We start from the raw sequence: 18,536 nt of genomic DNA on the forward strand, positions 1-18,536 counted from the left end.
ACATTACACCGGCGTACGTCGAAATTTAGCGCCGGCTGGTAATGGCTTTCGGAGAAGCTGGACGTTTGTTATTGCATATTACACGAAAACAACTGTTTTATTTTCTTAATAACAATTTTATCACACAACTTTGGTGGTTGTGGCACATGAAATTCATGTGTTTTCTCCATGTTACCAGTTTTAGGTTAGAAACTCCTGCTAACTCCGCGTGTGCACAACTTAAGGAATGAGCTGACCGATATATCGAGCGCCAACCAGGAAGCAGACTTCGTGTGCTACAGTCACTTTACAGGTACTGTCAATTTACAGTTTCAGCGGGTTTAATTTAGATTAAAGAAATATATGACATACGTTAATATGATACCTCCTTCTCCAGAACTTTCCATATACGGGGGTAATAAAAAAATAGTTATTTTTAGCGTGGGGGGCATTGTTAGCGAACTGTACTAGCTGTTTGGCGCTAACCATCTTAGCTTCCGTTAAGCTGCTGCTCGGTATTTTCGTTTTTTTCATATTTACTGCTGGTTTTGTCTGTTGGAGCACATCTAAGCCACCAGACTGTCACTATTGTGTGTTCACCAGGGATGGCAGACGAGACTCTGTTTGAATTTCTCCACATGGAGATCGTGTCACATGTTTACAAGGAGCAGCAATCCAGCAAAGGAACCATGGACAACAAGGTGTGTTAAGGAGTTGCCAATAATGTCATGTAGTAAAACCATTTTTTTATTACGGTTTTAGAACACAGCTCCCCCTTATATTATAATATTGTGACATCATGTTCACAGTTTTACGTGATATACTGTTCAAATTAATCGCTTGCATTTCATCTTTTTAGGACAGAGCAGTCTGTGTTTCTGTCCTGGAAGGTATGGGCTTCAGAGTGGGACAAGGACTTATTGAGAGGTAAGTCACACATGTACTGTAGTGCAGTAAATGCTGAGTTAAGTGGAGTCTTCCTTTATATTGAGCGTCTCATCACTTGTTTGCTCTTTCTAGGTTGACCAGGGACTCTCCCAGCTTTAAGGATGAATTGGATATAATGAAATTTATCTGTAAAGACTTCTGGACTAAGGTGTTTAGGAGACAGGTGGACAACCTCAGAACAAATCATCAGGTAAAATTTTACACTATGCAGTATGTTACTACCAAATTAGTAAGTAGGTTTTGTGTAGTGTTTGTTCAGCTCCAGTTATATATCCTGTAACAGACGTTTTTGGCCTTCACAACAGGAAATTTGATCTCTTGTGAAACAGAGACTTTGCAATGCATCACTGTTTGTAGTGGATGATTACTGTGATGAAGAACATAAACTTCACTAAAAGGTTTAGTGTCAAAGTTGACTTAAACATGTCCTGTTGATTTTTCTTATAAATAAACAAAAGCGCTTGAGAGTTAACAAAGGATTAAATGGATTTCTTTCTCTGAAAAATTATGTATCTTTTACTTTCATGCCTATTCGCTATTGTTGCAACTTTAAAACCTTAAGCATTGAACATTTTGTTTCAGTGCAGTATTCTGTTGGGTCCTTGTATTCATATGGATGTTAATTTGAACTCTTAAATCTTAGGAACATTTCCCAGCAATCAGGAAATACAGTCACATGTGTTGCTGGTTAAAATGTGTTTTCTTTTAATATGATGTCTTGTTTTTTTCCACGCCAGGGGACCTATGTTCTGCAGGATAACAAGTTTAATTTGCTGACCCAGCTGTCCAATGGAAAGCAGTACCTTGATCAGGCTCCTAAGGTTAGAATAGAGTCACAGACACACTCATGTTCCTGCATTCCTAAAGACTGCATATAGAACAAGTATAACTAGGTGCTTAAGGGTTTGTATTTTGGCATACAGCCAACAAAACCTGAATGTCATAATGCAATAGAGACTAATTTGTGCGTGTGTGTGTATCTCAGTACCTTGCTTTTTCATGTGGTGTGGTGAGAGGAGCCCTATCTAACCTGGGTTTGGAGAGTGTGGTAACAGCTGAGGTCTCTGTCATGCCATCCTGTAAGTGCTTTGTGAAAACATAATTATTTTACTGTAAGGAAAAGTTAGTCAGACTAACATGCTTATTGCCTTTTAGTCAAACCATTGTTACTGTACTTGTGAGGTTCTGTTAGGTCTGGTTTAATTAGATTTATAATGTACACATAACTAGCAGTTCTAGTCTTGAGCTACCCCTCGTTTCTTCATATTTTGCTTGGAAAATGGGAAATAGCTGCAGCAAAACATGTGCAAACATACATGGAAATAAAATGTATAAAGCGAAAATACAGTTTGTGCAATAGCAAAGTCCAAGTTTGGTATGACCAACTCTTTTAGGCAAGCTTGCTTGTAATTTCTTTATGTAAGTAGTCTCCAGGAATAGTTCTCCAGGCTTCTTGAAAGACATTCAAAACTCAAGGGGGGAGATACTACCAGCTGGTGATGTGTGAATTAAAAAAAAATATTATTATTTTTTTTATGTCAAACTGTGTTATTTTGAACACTTTTTTGTAGATTAAGCCAAAGAAACTGGATTAAATTGAGTTTTTACGACAGGCTGCTAGTAACAGAGTGTCAAATGATACAATTTCAAGTCTTTCCTAAGCTGTTATGTGTAGACACAACACAGAATCATCTGTTGAGTTAGGTGCTATTTTTATGCTTGAATGAGTCACAGGTCACTTTTAAGTAGCTTAACAAACAAAAAACATTCCTTTGTAAGACCTTGAGAAAACCTGGGGGAACTATTGTGCAAGACAACTTCAAAAGATTACAAGAAAGTCTGTCTAATTGGAAGGAAAATATAAAAAAATGAGGAGTGGCTCAAGACTTTTGCATAGTCCTGTACCTTAAAGGACAGTACAGATGGATAATATTTTATGCATTTTTATCTTCTCAGGCAAGTTTCAGGTGGTCATCCAGAAGTTGCCCTAATGTTCTGCCCACATGGTGCCAAAAGAGAAAATAATGGTTCCTGTTTTCCCACCGATGAGTGAAGCCATAAAGCGAATCAAACATCCACAAAAGGGTCCAGCAGGACTGCTGACGTTCTGCTGACCGCCAGGTACAACTGATTGGTAAAAAGAGGTAGCCAGGACTCAAATATAAATCCTTTTGGATACTGATTCTGGTTTTGAAGGTTTTTGCTTATTTTACATTCTCAACTCAAGTTATTTTTTTATCTGCTAGTTTTATGAAGAAGCACTGGCTGTCAACTGAATACTATGAAGTTAAAGTGAATGTGTAGTTATTAACAGGATATGTATTCTTTGTAATGTGTTGCAGTGCTTAGTCTGAAAATTGGAAAAAGTTTAAAAAACAAAAATACTACAGGAGAACAATCAGCATAAGTGAAGAGAAGACATCTTTGTGGATGGCATTTAATGCAATCTTTTTCAGCATCCATTCCATTGGTGGCTAATGAACCTTTGTAAATCATTACACCTGGCTCATTGCATTCATTATTCAGTGCTTACTGTTCTTCACAGAAAAAGCTGTATCCAATTCCTGGTGCTTCGCTCTGGTTTTTAGCAAACTGACTTCAGGAGAGAAGTCTTTCATGTAGTAATGGGGATCACTTAGACTTTTTCTAAGGCAAAATGCAAATCTAGAATAATACACTGGTAGAAATATTTGAGTTTCTTCAAGTTATGTGAATGTAATAAGTTTCTATAACAATAATTTGTACAATTTTTCCAAGTGGAATGATACAAGCTTATTTGTTGTTCTATTTAGTGGTCTCACATTTAAGAGTTGAGTAGACTTGAATGTATTTCTATGTTATTTTTCATCATGATGGATGTGGCTTCTCTTGTTAGAGCATTGATATTTAAATGTGACATTTTTCCTGGCATTTAGTAAGTAAGCTGTAAAACATGTTAAGGTTACAATTAATTAGTTGTCAGGCTGTAAATGGATAATATTTGTTATTTATTCTTTTTTTTTCCCAACGAAACCGCTTTGTTGAATGGATTTAAAATGCTGTGACAAGAAAACAACAAAACAAGGTTTGTTAAACATGAAATGTAAGACCATAAAATTATCACTTCTCTGGGAAAGGCTGTTACTGTTACTGCCACTAGGGGGACACATACAGCTGTTATCACAATATGTCTGATACTTTATGAGTTTAGATTCACCGTGTTGTTGAGGTATGTCCAGAATCTTGTTGTCTGTTCTGTCTTTTTCAAGTAATTTCTTCAGATTTAGCTATGCAGACCCCCCCCCCCCCCCCAAGTGTTGAGGTCATCACAGTTACTTTCATCAGTTCTTCAAATAACATTGGTGTAATTATTCCATGATACCTGACCTATACATAAATTTAGTGCTTTTTTTGTTTTTTTAAATTTATGATGGAAATGTTCAAATGTTTTTTTCTATTTAAAAAAAAAATAAGACTTGAAGTCAACAATTACAGCTTATATCAAGGCTTTTTCATGTGAAAGGTAAAAGAAAAAGATAGGTAGCAGGTTTACTCTGCTCTATTTCTTAAGCATCAAGATTAGTGTATACTTTTAATAACAAAAAGATCAACCTTAACTTGAAGTCTTGTTTGCGTATACTCGCCCAAGGTCGGTCAAAACACAATTTGGTACAGTTTTTGATATGGCGCAACACTGACATTATTGCACATGTTGTGGTTTTCATCTGGTTCTGTTTCTGTCTCTAATCTAAGGAAAATACCTCCTGTTGTGTTCCAGTATTTCACTGCCTTTGGTGGGAAAATATTACTCAATAAAGGTCTTTACATACAACTTTGTTTCCCTTCAGTGTGTCTGGCTCAAGCTTGGGCTCTCAGAAGTTGTAGTGTTGATTCTAATTTCCACAACTGTTCATACTGCTGTGACAGCAGTTATTACCCATGGATATATATATTTTTAATTTAACAATTTACTATACATAAAGAAATTAGCTTCAGTTACTGAATGTTTAACACAATAGCTCATACTGTGACTGACAACTTCAAGGCTGGAATTAGGAATATGAGAAAGCAGTAAGTAGTGTATGGCAGAAACATGACTAACCCACTGACCCTTATACTTTTGTGTATACACCCACTGGTCACTTCTTTGGGCAAACTGTTGAACTGCTCATGAACGCATGGAAGCAATTTCATGCAGTCAGACATGCAGAAATAGTCAGGATGACCTGGTGTAGTTTAAACTGAGCATCAGCATGGAGAGAAAAGGTGAATGACTTTGAATGTGGCATGGTTCTTATAAATGCATGTATATGTATATATGATATTTATGTATAATATAAAAGCCTCTTTAAAAGCACGTGGTGTAAAGCCTTCTAACAAATAAGAACAGGAAACTGAGGCTACAATTTACACAGGCTCACATAATTTGAACATAGATAACTGGAAAAATATCTCAGTTTCTGCTCTAACATTTAGATGGTAGTGCTGAAATTTGGCACGAAAGCATGGATCCATCCTGCCTTGTATTATTGGTTCAGTGTGTTTGTAGCGTAGTAATGTTAAGATGTTTAAATCATCTTAAACTCAAATTGTACTCAAATGGCCTCCACATTGCCCAGATTTCAAACCAATAGAGCACCTTTGGGATGTGTTAGGACAAGAGATTTATATAATGAATGTGCACATCTGCAGCAGCGGTGTGATGCTATCATGTCAACATGCAGTGAACTCTCTGGAATGTTTTCACCACCTTCCTGAATCTATGCCATTAAGAGTTAAGGCTAACGGGGGTGTAACCCAGTACTAATAAGGTGTAACTAATGAGTTGGCCAGTGAGCGTATGTTCTTGACTCTGTTATCTTTGGCACTTGTAACTGGGTTATCTTCTTATTTTGGAGGCCCTAAAGATAAGGGTACTTGAATGAGCTTAAAATTCCAAAAAATAAAAAGCTAAATAAGGTCCCTGCTTATAAGTATGCTGCCTTTCGACCCTTGCTGTGCATCTTAGGTAATAGCAACCTGAGTGAAGGGCTGGACGTGAAAGAAAAAAAACAGACATTGAGTTAGATGTCTGCATAAATGTGTAGCATCTGCCTACTGCCCACTCTTTTGCCTATTTGTTGCAACTCATTAAACACTTAGTCCAAATCCCATGTGGAAAGAAGGGGGGGGGGGGGGGGGGGAGCAGAAGGATGGATTAGAGAAAAAAAGACTAGGAGGGGGTCGAATTGTAGAAAGTTGAAGGAGACTGAGAGAGTGGGCTTTAGGAAAATTAGATGGAGAGAATGAAGAGCCTCAACAGGAGGCTGAAGGGAGATGAAAAGTGGAAAGGAGAAGTTTATTAGAGGCCGAGGGAGGCAGAAAAGAGAAAGATGGAGGGGGCGTGATGATGAGGAGAGGAAAGAGTGAGCGTGAGAGAAGTACCTTGCGTCTGTACATAAATGCCTGAAACAATAAGGAGTGAGGGAATCTGAGACTGGCTCTCAGGACGGTGAGCAACAGCCGTTTTGTGCCGTGCCACACAGCTTGGCCTCCCTTCCTCCTGCTCTACCTCGCATCACAATGTCACCAAATGCGGTCACAAAGAAGAGTGGTGAATGCGAGCGGAAGAAAAGGAGGGGGTGTGTTCATGGCTGGAGAAAAGAAAGGAGGTGTTGGGGGGTGTGCAAGTTAAACCAGCATTCGTATTTCTAAACTGATGACTTGCTACAATTCAGCTACACTGTCCACACGAACCGACTGAAGTCTTTTGTTGTGTGAGAAGCTGCGAGAGAACCTGTTTGTTTCAGTTCATCTGAAATAAGTAGAAGAAAACTAAAAAATCACCAGCTGCAATTTAAAATCCGTGTTTAACCCCCTAAAATGTGTACTATGTATTGATTCAAAGTCAAATATGGTTCAAAGCAATCTAAGTAAGCTGTGTCACTTCCATGCGTCCACAAAGAAGTGTGAAGGTATTTTTTTCTGTTTTTATTAATCATCATTACGTCTCACAAACTCAAAAGGCCGCGTTTTACTTCCTCGGAGCAACCTAAAAACGTATGTTGCTGCTTTTAACCTGTATAATCTCACAGGATGACACCCGCTTTCATCCTCTCATACTGCCCTCCCTTTATTTTCTTCATCTCCACTTTTCTTCTTCCCCTTTTATCACTTTTCTGTCGTCACACCAGTGCATTCAACTTCCTCCACTCAAGCATGGTATGAGTAAGACTCTCGCACACACAAACACAAACTTCGTCTCTCACGGCCATATGTTGACCCGCGGTGGACCTGAATACAGCCATCTGCCTGTCTTTCCTATGTCCCACAGGGCAACTGGGAGAATATCTATAGGACACAATGCCTACACACACACACACACACACACACACACACACACAGAGCAAATGCATGCCTTTAAACCCTTCATGGCCACTACCAGACAGCCGGCCCATCTCATGTTAAGTGACAAGATAATAGCCCTTGTGTGTGTGCATAACAGAGAGATTCCTTGAGTATCAGGGGTGAGTATGCGACTTAAGCCCTGAAATCATATTTTAATTTAAATTTTTTTAATCAAGCCTGCCTTTGCGTAAAGTGTTTTCGCCAGATTGTCTCATATCAGGAACTGTTGCATTGCACCCCAATTATACTGGTATACAGGGGGCAGGAGGTGAAAAGGAAGGGGGATGTAAATAACCACAAAGTGAGGGATGGAATCAGGGAAGGCAGAAAGGAAATAAGTGGAAACTGAAGATTTGTTTGGGGTTTAATCTTACCAAAGACATCTCATCTTTACATGAAATCTTAGTGGCACTGCTCCACACTCCCACATTCACACCCCACTGTCGTATTACCCTCGACCACAGTGGCCGGGACAGCCATGACTGCCACTGCCAAACTCGCTTAAATCCATTTTGATTTGCAAATTTGCTGCCAGAAACACGCTGCTGCACCTGAACTTCGAAGATGCGAGAGACCACAGTGCTTTCCTCATTTTTAACCCCGAGACTTCGCTTCAGACTCCAGCAGCCACTGAGTTTTTAAAATCCACAAGTATCACTTTTCCCTTTAAGAAGCGAAGGCTAAGCTTTGTAGGGAAAATAAAAAGGTAAGACTTTTCCTGGATTTTCAAAGGCTCTCATCAGTATTGCTTTCACACTCTTCACCTTGAGACTGCATCACAGAATACTTCTTAATCCTGGAAGTATAGGGAATACTTGTGTAGTGTAAGCTACTGTATGAATACTTTCCAGGTTAGCCATCTAAAGGAAAGAAACTTGAGATGAGCTTCATGAACGAGGTTTAGAGCTCGAATGAAATTATTTTATTGTATAGATACGGTTAACCTCAACGGCACAGGTCACTGGGGAAATGTGATAAACGAAAAGCAGAAATGACAGTTCACTGGTTTCCTGCTCACTCGCTTGCTTCCTGCACCTAAAACCTTACATCCTGTGAGCCTTTTTGCCAACGCTACATTAACGCCAGCGTAGCATAAAACACTTTTCTCCTTTTAAACATCTGCATTATTCAATAAGAGCAGTTTGCACATCAAATGTCAAAATCTTCACTTTTTACCTGCAGGTGGCGAACAGAAGCCAAACAAAGACAGTTTAAAAAAACAAAACAAACTCCTTTATTTCCAGTACAAAAAAGCAAAATATATTAAACTTGATGCAAGCATTAACAACTCAAAAGTCCTCTATAAATATGTTAAAAATAAATTAAAGAAATTAATTTACTAAAGATCATCTTTACCACTAAACAGGCCTTAAACACGCTGATGAAAAAGGTTTTTTTGTTTTTAAATAGACCAACTACATCATTAACACAGGAAAAACAAAACAAAACAAAACAATACAATAAACAGCCAAGTAACATTTTCTAAAACACTAAGCATACATACCCCTAACCCTACAGTATGCTGAATCTAGCTTGGTAAGGCAAACAAAAGACCTGGGAGCATAGTACGCGTGCATGTGACCAGGATACTTTTCAGTCTTAACAAACGCATGAACAGAAAAGAGAAAAAAAAAAAAAAAGATTAATACTGAATAACAGAGAGATGGAGTGACATGGAGTGAGAGTCTCACTTTACAAAAACTTACTGGGAATGTTTGTGTTTAAGATAAAAAAAACAAAAAAAAAAACAACCGAACACTTCAGCACCACAAACGACAACTTCTCAGAAAATAGTCACCTGGCTTCAAGCTCTGACCTCATCATTTCATATCAAACTAATCGGCTAGCTCCCGGCGTGGATATTCAGCGCCTGGTACCTTGTGCTTTCCCAACCGTGCAATATGAACCCATATGCGCCCAAGCCCTCCTGACTGAGTCACTTTTCACTCTGCTGCAGAGTGGTTTAAATTTGGCAAATTGACATTTGACTGCTTGAGGTTTGTCAATAATGCACGAGAACCCAAAAACCATCTGCAGTAGCCGTAGAAACGCGACGCCTCCGCTCACACTAGCTTACTCTCCTGATTTAAAAGAAGACTCTCACCCCATGCTCGCATCTCTCCAAACACAGCAGCAAATCTTGGTTCAACAACGTAACAAGACCTGGTAAATAACACTACAGGTATACATCGTTTAAAAACGTAACATTCAGATTCGAGGCCAGCGATCTAAACACAGCCCCCAGATGGTACAACCACAAGGGGGAAGGGCGAAAAACAAAAACACTACTTCACGAGCTTATAAACATTACATAAACAATACAGTGTACATTAGATGGAAGAACTCCTAAACATACGGTCACATCGTGTTTGTCTTACTGAAACGAACGAGCAACAAACAGATGTCTTTGGCTTTCTCACATTCTTTAGATCAGTCGCAGTATGCTGACAGGAGGAAATTAAATTCACACTGTGATTACAAAATTCTTTGTTGGACTTTGCCATCCTAGCATATCATTTTGATAAAGCTTCAAAAGGTTTTTAAGGACACCATTAAAACATCTGCTTTGAGATATACTGTTTTGGTGAATCCGCCACATACAAACTGGAGTTTTAGCATCACTGTGCCTTGTGCAAATGACAGTGGCGTGCAGTGTGACAGCGTGTTAGGTCACCCAGTCGTTTTTTCACACAGAATGCTAAAAATGTCTTAGTTGTCAGTCAGTGTGTGAGCGGGGAGTGTGCATTTAAGGGTCTGTGTTCTTAAGTATGGCTACGTGTGCAGTGGATATTCTGCGTATGGATACTCATGTACACATGTTCCAGCAATCTGCAGCTTAAAGGCAGAACCCAGTGGCATCCTCAGGAAGAGAGAGCTGACTGAAAACTAACAGACGTTTGCCGTTAGCTTCGTTAATGCCACCAGATGATTCGGAGCCGCTGAGTGAGCCAGCAGAGCTGATTCCATCCTGGTCCTGGTCTGAGAGAGAAGTGTGGGACAGGGATCTGGCACCAAGTGGCCCTGAAAGGACACCCGCAGCACTGGGACTCTGCTGCAAGGAAGGGGAGCTCGTTGGAGATAACCCACTCGGAGAATAGCCGGAGTCAGGGGAGGGCATGAATGGAGACCTGGGATCGGGACCCACGGGAGGATGGTGCTGCTGAGCGGGGGAGGCCTCAAAGGCAGAGTCCATTTCTAGAAAGGCATGGGAGAGAAGATCAGTAATGTCTGCGCAGGAAGGAGAAGAGGCCGTTGGTGGGCATGTGAATGAGGTGGTGGCAAGAGAAACATGAGGAGTGAGGGCAGACTGAAAGGCCTGGTGGGGAGCTGAGGGAAACCCAGAGAAGCTGAAACTCTGCCGGATAAGACGTGGCCGATGTGAGCGGGAGGAGGACGAGGTGGAGGGCAGCTGCTGAGGAAGGCTTGAGGAGGAAGAACGAGAGAACGAGAGCTTCTTTTCTTCCTCGCTGTTGTGAACAAAGTGACAGCGGATCCCATAGGGGCAGAAGCCGATGGTATGAAACGTACGGCACAGCTCAGTTTTATATTTTGGATGTCTGTTTAGATCACGTAGCTCTTCTGGCCCATGGGCAAACTGGCACTTGCCCCCATACTTGCACAAGCCGTTCTCGGTGAAAGACCGACACAGTTCGGTTTTATAGCGCGACGACGACGAAGAGGAGGCAGACACAGACGAGGTGGACGAGGAGGAACTGGTGTTCAGTGTGGCGGAGCTGATGTCACTTTGGGAGGATTTTGCGCCTGTCACAGGCCAGACTAGACTTGCTCTTGTTGCACCACTGGTCTCTACCATGCTGAGAGAGCGCTGGGAAAAGAAGCCTGGCTTCTCCCACTGCATGGAATTACCAAGCTGGGAAAGTAGATCACTCTCTGATTGCTGTCCCCGTTGGCTGGAGGTCAGAAGTGCACTGTCCGAAGCATTAGTGGGCAGGCAAGACAGGGAGGAGAGGGAAAATGAAGTGTTTCGACATGGCTCGCTGATGTAACCTGGTGTTCTCATGGCCAGACTTAGGGATGGCACTGTTCTGTTCGGCTCCCTCAGATTGAGATTCAGTAAATGCTGTATTTAAAAAACAAAACAAAAAGCCCACATCATTAGCCTGTACAAGCTACTATTAATATCCAGCAATTTTAAAACGTATACATTTGCTAACTAGTTTATGCCAATTTAAGTTAGACATTAATAGAGGTTTTTGTTATTACCACTAAACACTAAAGGTTACATCTTCTGCTCCATTTACACATTTCTGTTAAATGTTTTCATTGGAAATATTTTGAGTCAGGTGCCCTGATAGATTCAAGCATCAAGAACCAAGTTTCGGGGGTGGGGAGGTACTAGGCATTTGTATACAAGTACATAAAAAGCACACGTTTTCAACTTATGTCGTCAAAATAAATTTTTGACACATCAATCCATCCCTATGCTTATTTTGTGCTGCATTGTACTGGCACTACAAATTCACATATTTGAGATTCAAATCTGTAATACGTAGCGTCACCCCTCTTTCCGTTTGATTTTTGGATTCGTCCATCTAAACCTAAGGAACACAAAAAAAACTTCAAGACACGTTTTTGCTCTGATAACCAAGACGAGCTATAGAATGTTTCCATTCAGTGCACGGAATAAAATACGGAATGTTAACTTTAACAACAAACAAACAAAAGTATTACAAAACTTTTTTCCACTTCGAGCAAGTTTAGGACCTCTACACTTCAACACAGCTCTAACTGGGGACTTTAGTCTGTTAGCCATGACTTATGTGATTTACTTGTTGGGGTTATGTGTATAAATAAGCTGCTTTACTGGCGAACTGTCTATCGAAGAAGCTATTAGCACGAAAACAGCGACCTTTAATAATTAACGACGTTAATTAACCGGCGCTGAGAGAAAATCACAAACTAGGCTAATCAATCGATAATTTCATGGGCCCAAGTTGCGATGGACTACAACAACTTGCTTTCTGGCAACTTAACGTCTGGTCAGAGTTAACTTTCAGGTTACAGAACAGTCAAAAGACAGACGAAGAGTCTTAAAAGAGAAAGCCTGACACATTTTATCCACCAAAGCAGACTCGAAAAGATAACATGGAGACCGCAAACTCCGTAAGAGCGCAGCTAGCAGGCTAACACCCTCCTCATCTCTCCGACCTAGCCAACTTTCGCTCTCCGCTAAACTTTCTTTTGCGCTCTTATGGGGGTTTGGTTTACCTTGCACATCATTTCTTCCAGCTCAGCAAACTGGTCCAGGGGATAAGATGGCATTTTGCTGAGCTATCAAAACCTTCGTCCGATCCCGTCTGCCCCTGCCGCGATAGACGTGGGCAACTCGCTGGCATGAGATGGTCAGAAGTTTCTAGTTATGTATGGGTGCTAAACAAGCCCAAGACCCGGACCACGTGTGGATTTAAAACCTAACACCACTGTTGGCCACTCCCACGCCTCTGTGATTCTGCAAAAAGTTGTTTTTACACACCCTGCGGTTCTAAAGAAGGATGAGAATGAGGGCTTATATACAAAAAATAAATAAATGAATACATTTATTGACTATAAGTTGAAAATTGATTATAAGATTGTATAATATGCATTATCTATCGCCTAGCTTCACTGATTTGGGTATTACACAATATATAGGTTAGATTTCTTAGTTTTGCGTATTTCATAGCTTTTTTTTAATAGTTCTTTTTTTTTTTTACTGCTCTTTCTTCTCTTCTCTTCTCTTCTCCATGTACCTCTGTCTTTCACTATCCCTCTTGTTCATTTCATCAGACAGTCTGGGGTTATCACCACAATCAATGGGCATTCTGAGGATATTTACAACTGGGGGTCCAACCAAGAAGAAAATAAAAAAAAAGAATTTAAGAAATAGTAGGAAAGCTGTAGCTTGATGATCCGGGCATGACCACAAGCTTAGAAAGCTATAAATAGATGGGCTATCCTACAAAAAACAAATGTTAATATTTAATTGGTTTAATAATTAAATCTGTTAATTGTGGAAAGTAGAAAACCTGAAGACAATATTTGAAAGAAGAGATTGTTCCGCTTTATACCAGGAAATCTTCACCAGTCATCTAACCAATATATTGGTTTAAAAATAAAGAACAGATTGTTGTATTCACCCTGTCTTTTTTGTACATTTTTTTTCAAATGTTAGTAATTTAGTAATTTGCTAACACTGTATTTTCCTTATAGTGAATATGTGGTTTTATGACATCTCTAGTTCATTGGTACGCAAGGGCTGGCCTTTTGATTTTACTTTGATCAGACAACTGTTACACCGTTCTCTTGAAATACTTGTTTTCAGTTGATGCATAGTAGGAAATGAAAATGCAGGCAGATGGTTTCTTTTGCAGATGTGCTGCTTCTGACTCATAACTAGAAAAGGCCATTTCAAGGACAAAACAAAGAAACAGACAGAAAACTGAGGCACTAAATGTGGATAAGGAGAAAAGTGGAGACAGCCTAACCCTATGGCACAGACAAGAAGGAGCGAAGGCGTTGATTTCAAAGGTGAAGACAGATGTGTGAAAAATTCCACTGCAGAGCAGAGCCTTGAGATGATTAGTCCCACTCACACACACACACACACACACACACACACACACACACACACACACACACACACACACACACACACACACACACACACACACACAAAACAACAGGTTTAGTCCCTCTACCTTTGCAAAGACAGGGAGTCTAAACCTTACCTTAGACACTACAATCATAAATTCAAGCCCTTCTGTCAACAGTAAGACAAGTCAGTCCTCACAAAGACAAAATTTCAAGAACACGCAAGCACAAACACATCTGCCAGGACTTCGGCTGTCACACCTCGTACCAATTTGGACTGCATTCATAAGCAAGCAAACTGTTGGCTGCAACCTTAGAGAGCTGCTTTCGGTTTCTTCTGCAACTGATTCTGATTAGGACTTTTAAGTTTACCTTAGAATAGGTTCATTTGTGGCATCAGTGAAAATTCTTCAGTTCATTTGTAAGTTTAAACAAGTGGTATTAACAACCCAATGATATCCAGCCCACATCCCTGCAGGACCAGAGGAACATCTTAAAAGGTTGACAAAAATGACTCAGTCTGCCTCAGAAGTTCTTGAGTCCAAGTTGTAGCTCTAAGTCCCTTTTGAAAGATGAGCTCAGCTGAGAACAAAGCCTGCCGAAAAGCTTTGTTTTGCTCCAGCCAAGTGGTCACCATTAAGTGTGTGTTTTTTGTGTGCGAACGTGTTTGTGTGTGTTTGACAGAGGATTTCAATCTATTCCACCCCCAGTGAGCTGTAATGGTACAGGCCCACTCTACAGTCTGAAGGTTGGGGGTTTACTCAACGTAAGTAATAAACTGCACATTATTTGTGACTTTTCCTTTCCCGTAGAAAGCAAATGAATTGGCTGCTTTTGCACATAATTGCTATTAAACAGTATGATAATAAACTGTGTGTGTGCCCACACAGATTCTTAAATCTCATGTACCACAGATTGTAAGTAACATGTATGTCTTTCACCCTTCAAAAGTTGTAGACCGCTTTGCAATTTTTGGCAAATTTATAGCGATTTCTAGTTTTGTGATGTGGTGTAATTCTGTGTTATGTCCCTGCTTTTGTTGTGATGCTTTATTGGCAGATATTTTAGAAGTAACGTCCAAACATACATGGACAAGGGTATTAGTCCATACCTCTTAATCTTTGCATTCAGGTGTTTTCAGTGCCATTTCCATAGGGAAAGAATTGGTTATTCTACAGAGTTCAATGAATCTGAGTGTAATACTGTAACAGGGTGCCAGCACTGCAACTAGTCAGTTAATGAAATTTCTTCCCCCATAGATATTCGTCCATCATCTTTAACTGGTTATTCCAAAGCGGAAGTGTGTTGGAACCACAGCAGAGTGCAGACCATGTAAAGTTACAGAACAGGGTGTAAAAGCCACCAATGCTTTGCTTATTCAGTAACTACAGAGTGCCAAACTTCCTCTGGAATTAACGTCAGCATAAAAACCGAGCCCGGGGAACTTCATGCCATGGGCTTTCATGGCCGAGCAGATGCTATGGGTCAGAAATTGATTTCTGATCCTCCTATGGGTCGATTTGGTAACACTGTCATAACCACCAGACTGCTACCACTGCCAAATATTGTCTCCTGCTGCTATTGTCTCTGTGCACTTTGTGATCGCATAAACTAAAATCCTTTAAGACATTAACAATATTTGGAATTTGGGCTACTAAATTTGCCAAATCAAATATATGAGTGGTGACTCCTTCTTAAGGAAGCACCATTCACAAATTTGATTTGGCAATTGTTTACACTGGATGACCTTGCTGATTCAACCTCCAAGCGATCTGTGCCTTGTCCAGGGATCTTTTGCTTCCTAGGCTAATGTGTAAACTGCTACACTATAAATTTACAGCAACTTGCTGTGATGCTTTAAATTTATAAGATGCACAGTAAGGGCATGAAAATGAACCTTTAGATGCACAATGATTATAATGTGTATTGTCCCGGGATAAAACAATAAATAAATGCAAAACCAGTGCTAATGCAGCTGTGTCTTCAACAGAAAGTGACATAAGAAGCTGCTCTAATTAGTTCTACGTCTTAAGAGGTGGGCACTCTGTGTGTGTGTTTTTACCTCCTCTGACACTGTAAACAACAAACCATTAGCAAGATGTCAGCAACACAAGTTCCTTGAGGTAATTTGTAAATTTGGCAAACAAATGCTATAAGCTGGCTATTTGGTTAGCAAGTTCAGTTTACTTCTGTGAAGAAACTAAATCTTTGGGCTGAGTTGGGGATTACTGGCAGTGGGGGTTAAAGGAGAGGGGGAGGGGAGGAGAAAGGAGGTGAGAAATTTGAAAGGGAGTTCTTGCTTCTTGTTGAGTCCAGCTGGGCTGGAGGGCCTTTGGAGCACAATGAGCTCAATGAGCTGCAGAACCAACTAACAAACTAATGGCCCGCCCTCTGTGACTACAGCCATGCACACACACACACACACACACACACACACACACACACACACACACACACACACACACACACACACACACACACACACACACACAGTGTGGAAATAACAGAGGAAGGTGAATGTGTGGGATAGAAGGGCTGGGTAGGGGGAAAGAGATGGATGCAGGAGGGGGGAGAGGAGAAGGATGAAGGGGCAGGATAGGGGTAATTTAGAAGAAACAGGGGAAATGAGAGAGAGAGAGAAGGCAATAAAGGATGGAAAGTGGAGATTGTTTTGTCGAGGCTGGATCTGCAGCGAGGTTCATCCAGAGATTTGGGATTATTCCACCAGGTGCATAAAAATGTGCCACGGGATGCATTCTGTTGCTTGGTCACATAATCTTCCAGCACTGGAGTAATTAGTCATCATGAAAGCTTGTGATTATTCAACATCTGCTAGATATTAGAAGAGATTTCCAGAGGTTGTATTGCCTGAGATATTTGACTTTAGGCTACCACTGCACGTCAAGTCTAATAAGATGTTTCCAGGGAAATGATGTAAAAACAATTCATGTTTTCTGATATATTTAACAAACCCCTTGATGATCAAACAATATTGGTTTTCAGTGAGTAGGAAGGACGTCTAAGAGCTGTCTGAGGGTTATAAGAACTGAATGGAAGGTTGAGTAGGAGGTAGATAGTAGAGCTGACTAATCCATAATTACAACATCACCATTGGATGTGAATGGATTTCCTGATTAAAACAACTGCATTGCACTGACGTATACATGTGTGCATGTGTGCGTCTGTGCGCACGCACTTTTGTGCTTGTGTGTGCTCCTACAACCTCTACACACTCGCACACTCAGCCTATTGAAAAACTCATGATTAAGTGAAGTCATTCGTCCACAGCCCCATACAGCCTCCTTCAGATAAGAGGCTACAACTACTAGTGGAAAAAAATAAAGGGAAGGGAGGAGGGGTTTGTAGACCTGATGAACATCTGCTCCCATTTTTCTCCCCTTTTTTCACCCCCACCCCACCTCGCCACCCTCCCATTTTCACAATGTACCCCCCTGCATCACTTGCTTGTGTGCGCGTGTTTGTGTGTGTGCATTTGTGATTGTGATTACAGAGAGCCTTTTGGTTTGCGTTCCACAGAGGGTGAGTGTACCCCTGTGAATGGTGAGTGTACGGTTCACGCGTGCACAGCACGTTCTTCTGCAGTTGTTACCCTCATTGCGAGTGGTATGCAGTCGCTGTTTCATTCAAACTTTGTGTATTTCTTCTGTGACAAAGTGCTGTAAAAATTATTAGAATTGTTTTGCAACCTATAAGTCTCATAGTTTGTATTCAATATGACCCCACTCTCAACCAAACACACACACACACCCAGAATTACCACACAGTTGGGTTCTACTAAGAGGTCAAAGGTCAGAATCTAAACTTTGACCTCTGACATCACACCCTCCCTCTCTACCTCTCCCATCCGCTGGAATTCACTCATGTGCATACAATTAGGAAGCAAGAGTTAGGAAGCAAGAGAAGAAGGATGGAGAAAGTTTAGTAACAAGATAACAGCGACACATGTCTGCACAAACAATGAGTGAGGGTGGAGAGTTGAGATGCAAGTTCTTTGAACTTCTTTGTTTTCAGGGAAAGTAGGAAGGAAAATTAGTCAGCTGTGTTTGTATTTGTATGTACACAAGCAGTACCACTAGCATACAAACTGAGGCATATCATGTGACAGATGTCTGCAAACAGTGATGTCACAATCTTTGCCCTTTAACTGGTGCACTTTTCAGTGCATTTGGATTTACTAGTTCCAGGCAAAGGAACTTTTATTATCACAATACAATATTACATGTCAGATCTGACTCATGTTAATGTTTTTAACCGCAGTACTGTAGCTGCACTATACCTCCTGTCTCATTATAGTTTTCATTTGTTCTTACAGTTTTATTGTTATTTATTATTATTCCTGTTTTTGCTTTTTGATCTGTGTTGGTTGTCTTTTACAGATTAGAATGAGATCTAAAATGCCGTGTTAATTAATAATATTCAAGTTGTATGAAATAGCAAGACAGAGGTATCTGTGGTGATCTGTTGCACACTTAGTCTCACTCATTCCAAAGTAACTTAACATGAATTGATTTTACTATCACCTCAGTAGCATTAGCTGTGCGCCCTGTTACATGTAGAATCTGCAAACTTGTGTGATGATCCCATTGTTTGGAAAGTTGCAGAGACAGGAGGGCAATTTGATATTTACCTAC

The 18,536-nt window shown here is 40.5% G+C and overlaps 2 protein-coding genes across 2 annotated transcripts; one reads left to right on the forward strand and one right to left on the reverse strand.

Moving 5' to 3' along the window:
* The first annotated feature begins 80 nt into the window (after window positions 1-80).
* On the forward strand, window positions 81-3,269 carry trappc6bl (trafficking protein particle complex subunit 6B, like). The gene is made up of 7 exons (XM_063493229.1): window positions 81-292; window positions 583-680; window positions 839-906; window positions 1,000-1,117; window positions 1,665-1,748; window positions 1,913-2,006; window positions 2,884-3,269. The coding sequence occupies exons 2-7, from the start codon at window positions 585-587 to the stop codon at window positions 2,916-2,918; spliced, it is 495 nt and encodes a 164-aa protein (XP_063349299.1). The 5' UTR covers window positions 81-292; window positions 583-584; the 3' UTR covers window positions 2,919-3,269.
* Window positions 3,270-8,348: 5,079 nt separating this feature from the next.
* Window positions 8,349-12,643, reverse strand: zgc:114130 (uncharacterized protein LOC570332 homolog). Its single transcript, XM_063493641.1, has 2 exons — window positions 12,523-12,643; window positions 8,349-11,374 (listed from the first exon to the last, which is right to left on the reverse strand). The coding sequence occupies exons 1-2, from the start codon at window positions 12,574-12,576 to the stop codon at window positions 10,130-10,132; spliced, it is 1,299 nt and encodes a 432-aa protein (XP_063349711.1). The 5' UTR covers window positions 12,577-12,643; the 3' UTR covers window positions 8,349-10,129.
* Window positions 12,644-18,536: the final 5,893 nt, after the last annotated feature.

This window comes from Pelmatolapia mariae, linkage group LG14 (assembly GCF_036321145.2).
Source record: "Pelmatolapia mariae isolate MD_Pm_ZW linkage group LG14, Pm_UMD_F_2, whole genome shotgun sequence".
NCBI classification, from domain to species: Eukaryota; Metazoa; Chordata; class Actinopteri; order Cichliformes; family Cichlidae; genus Pelmatolapia; species Pelmatolapia mariae.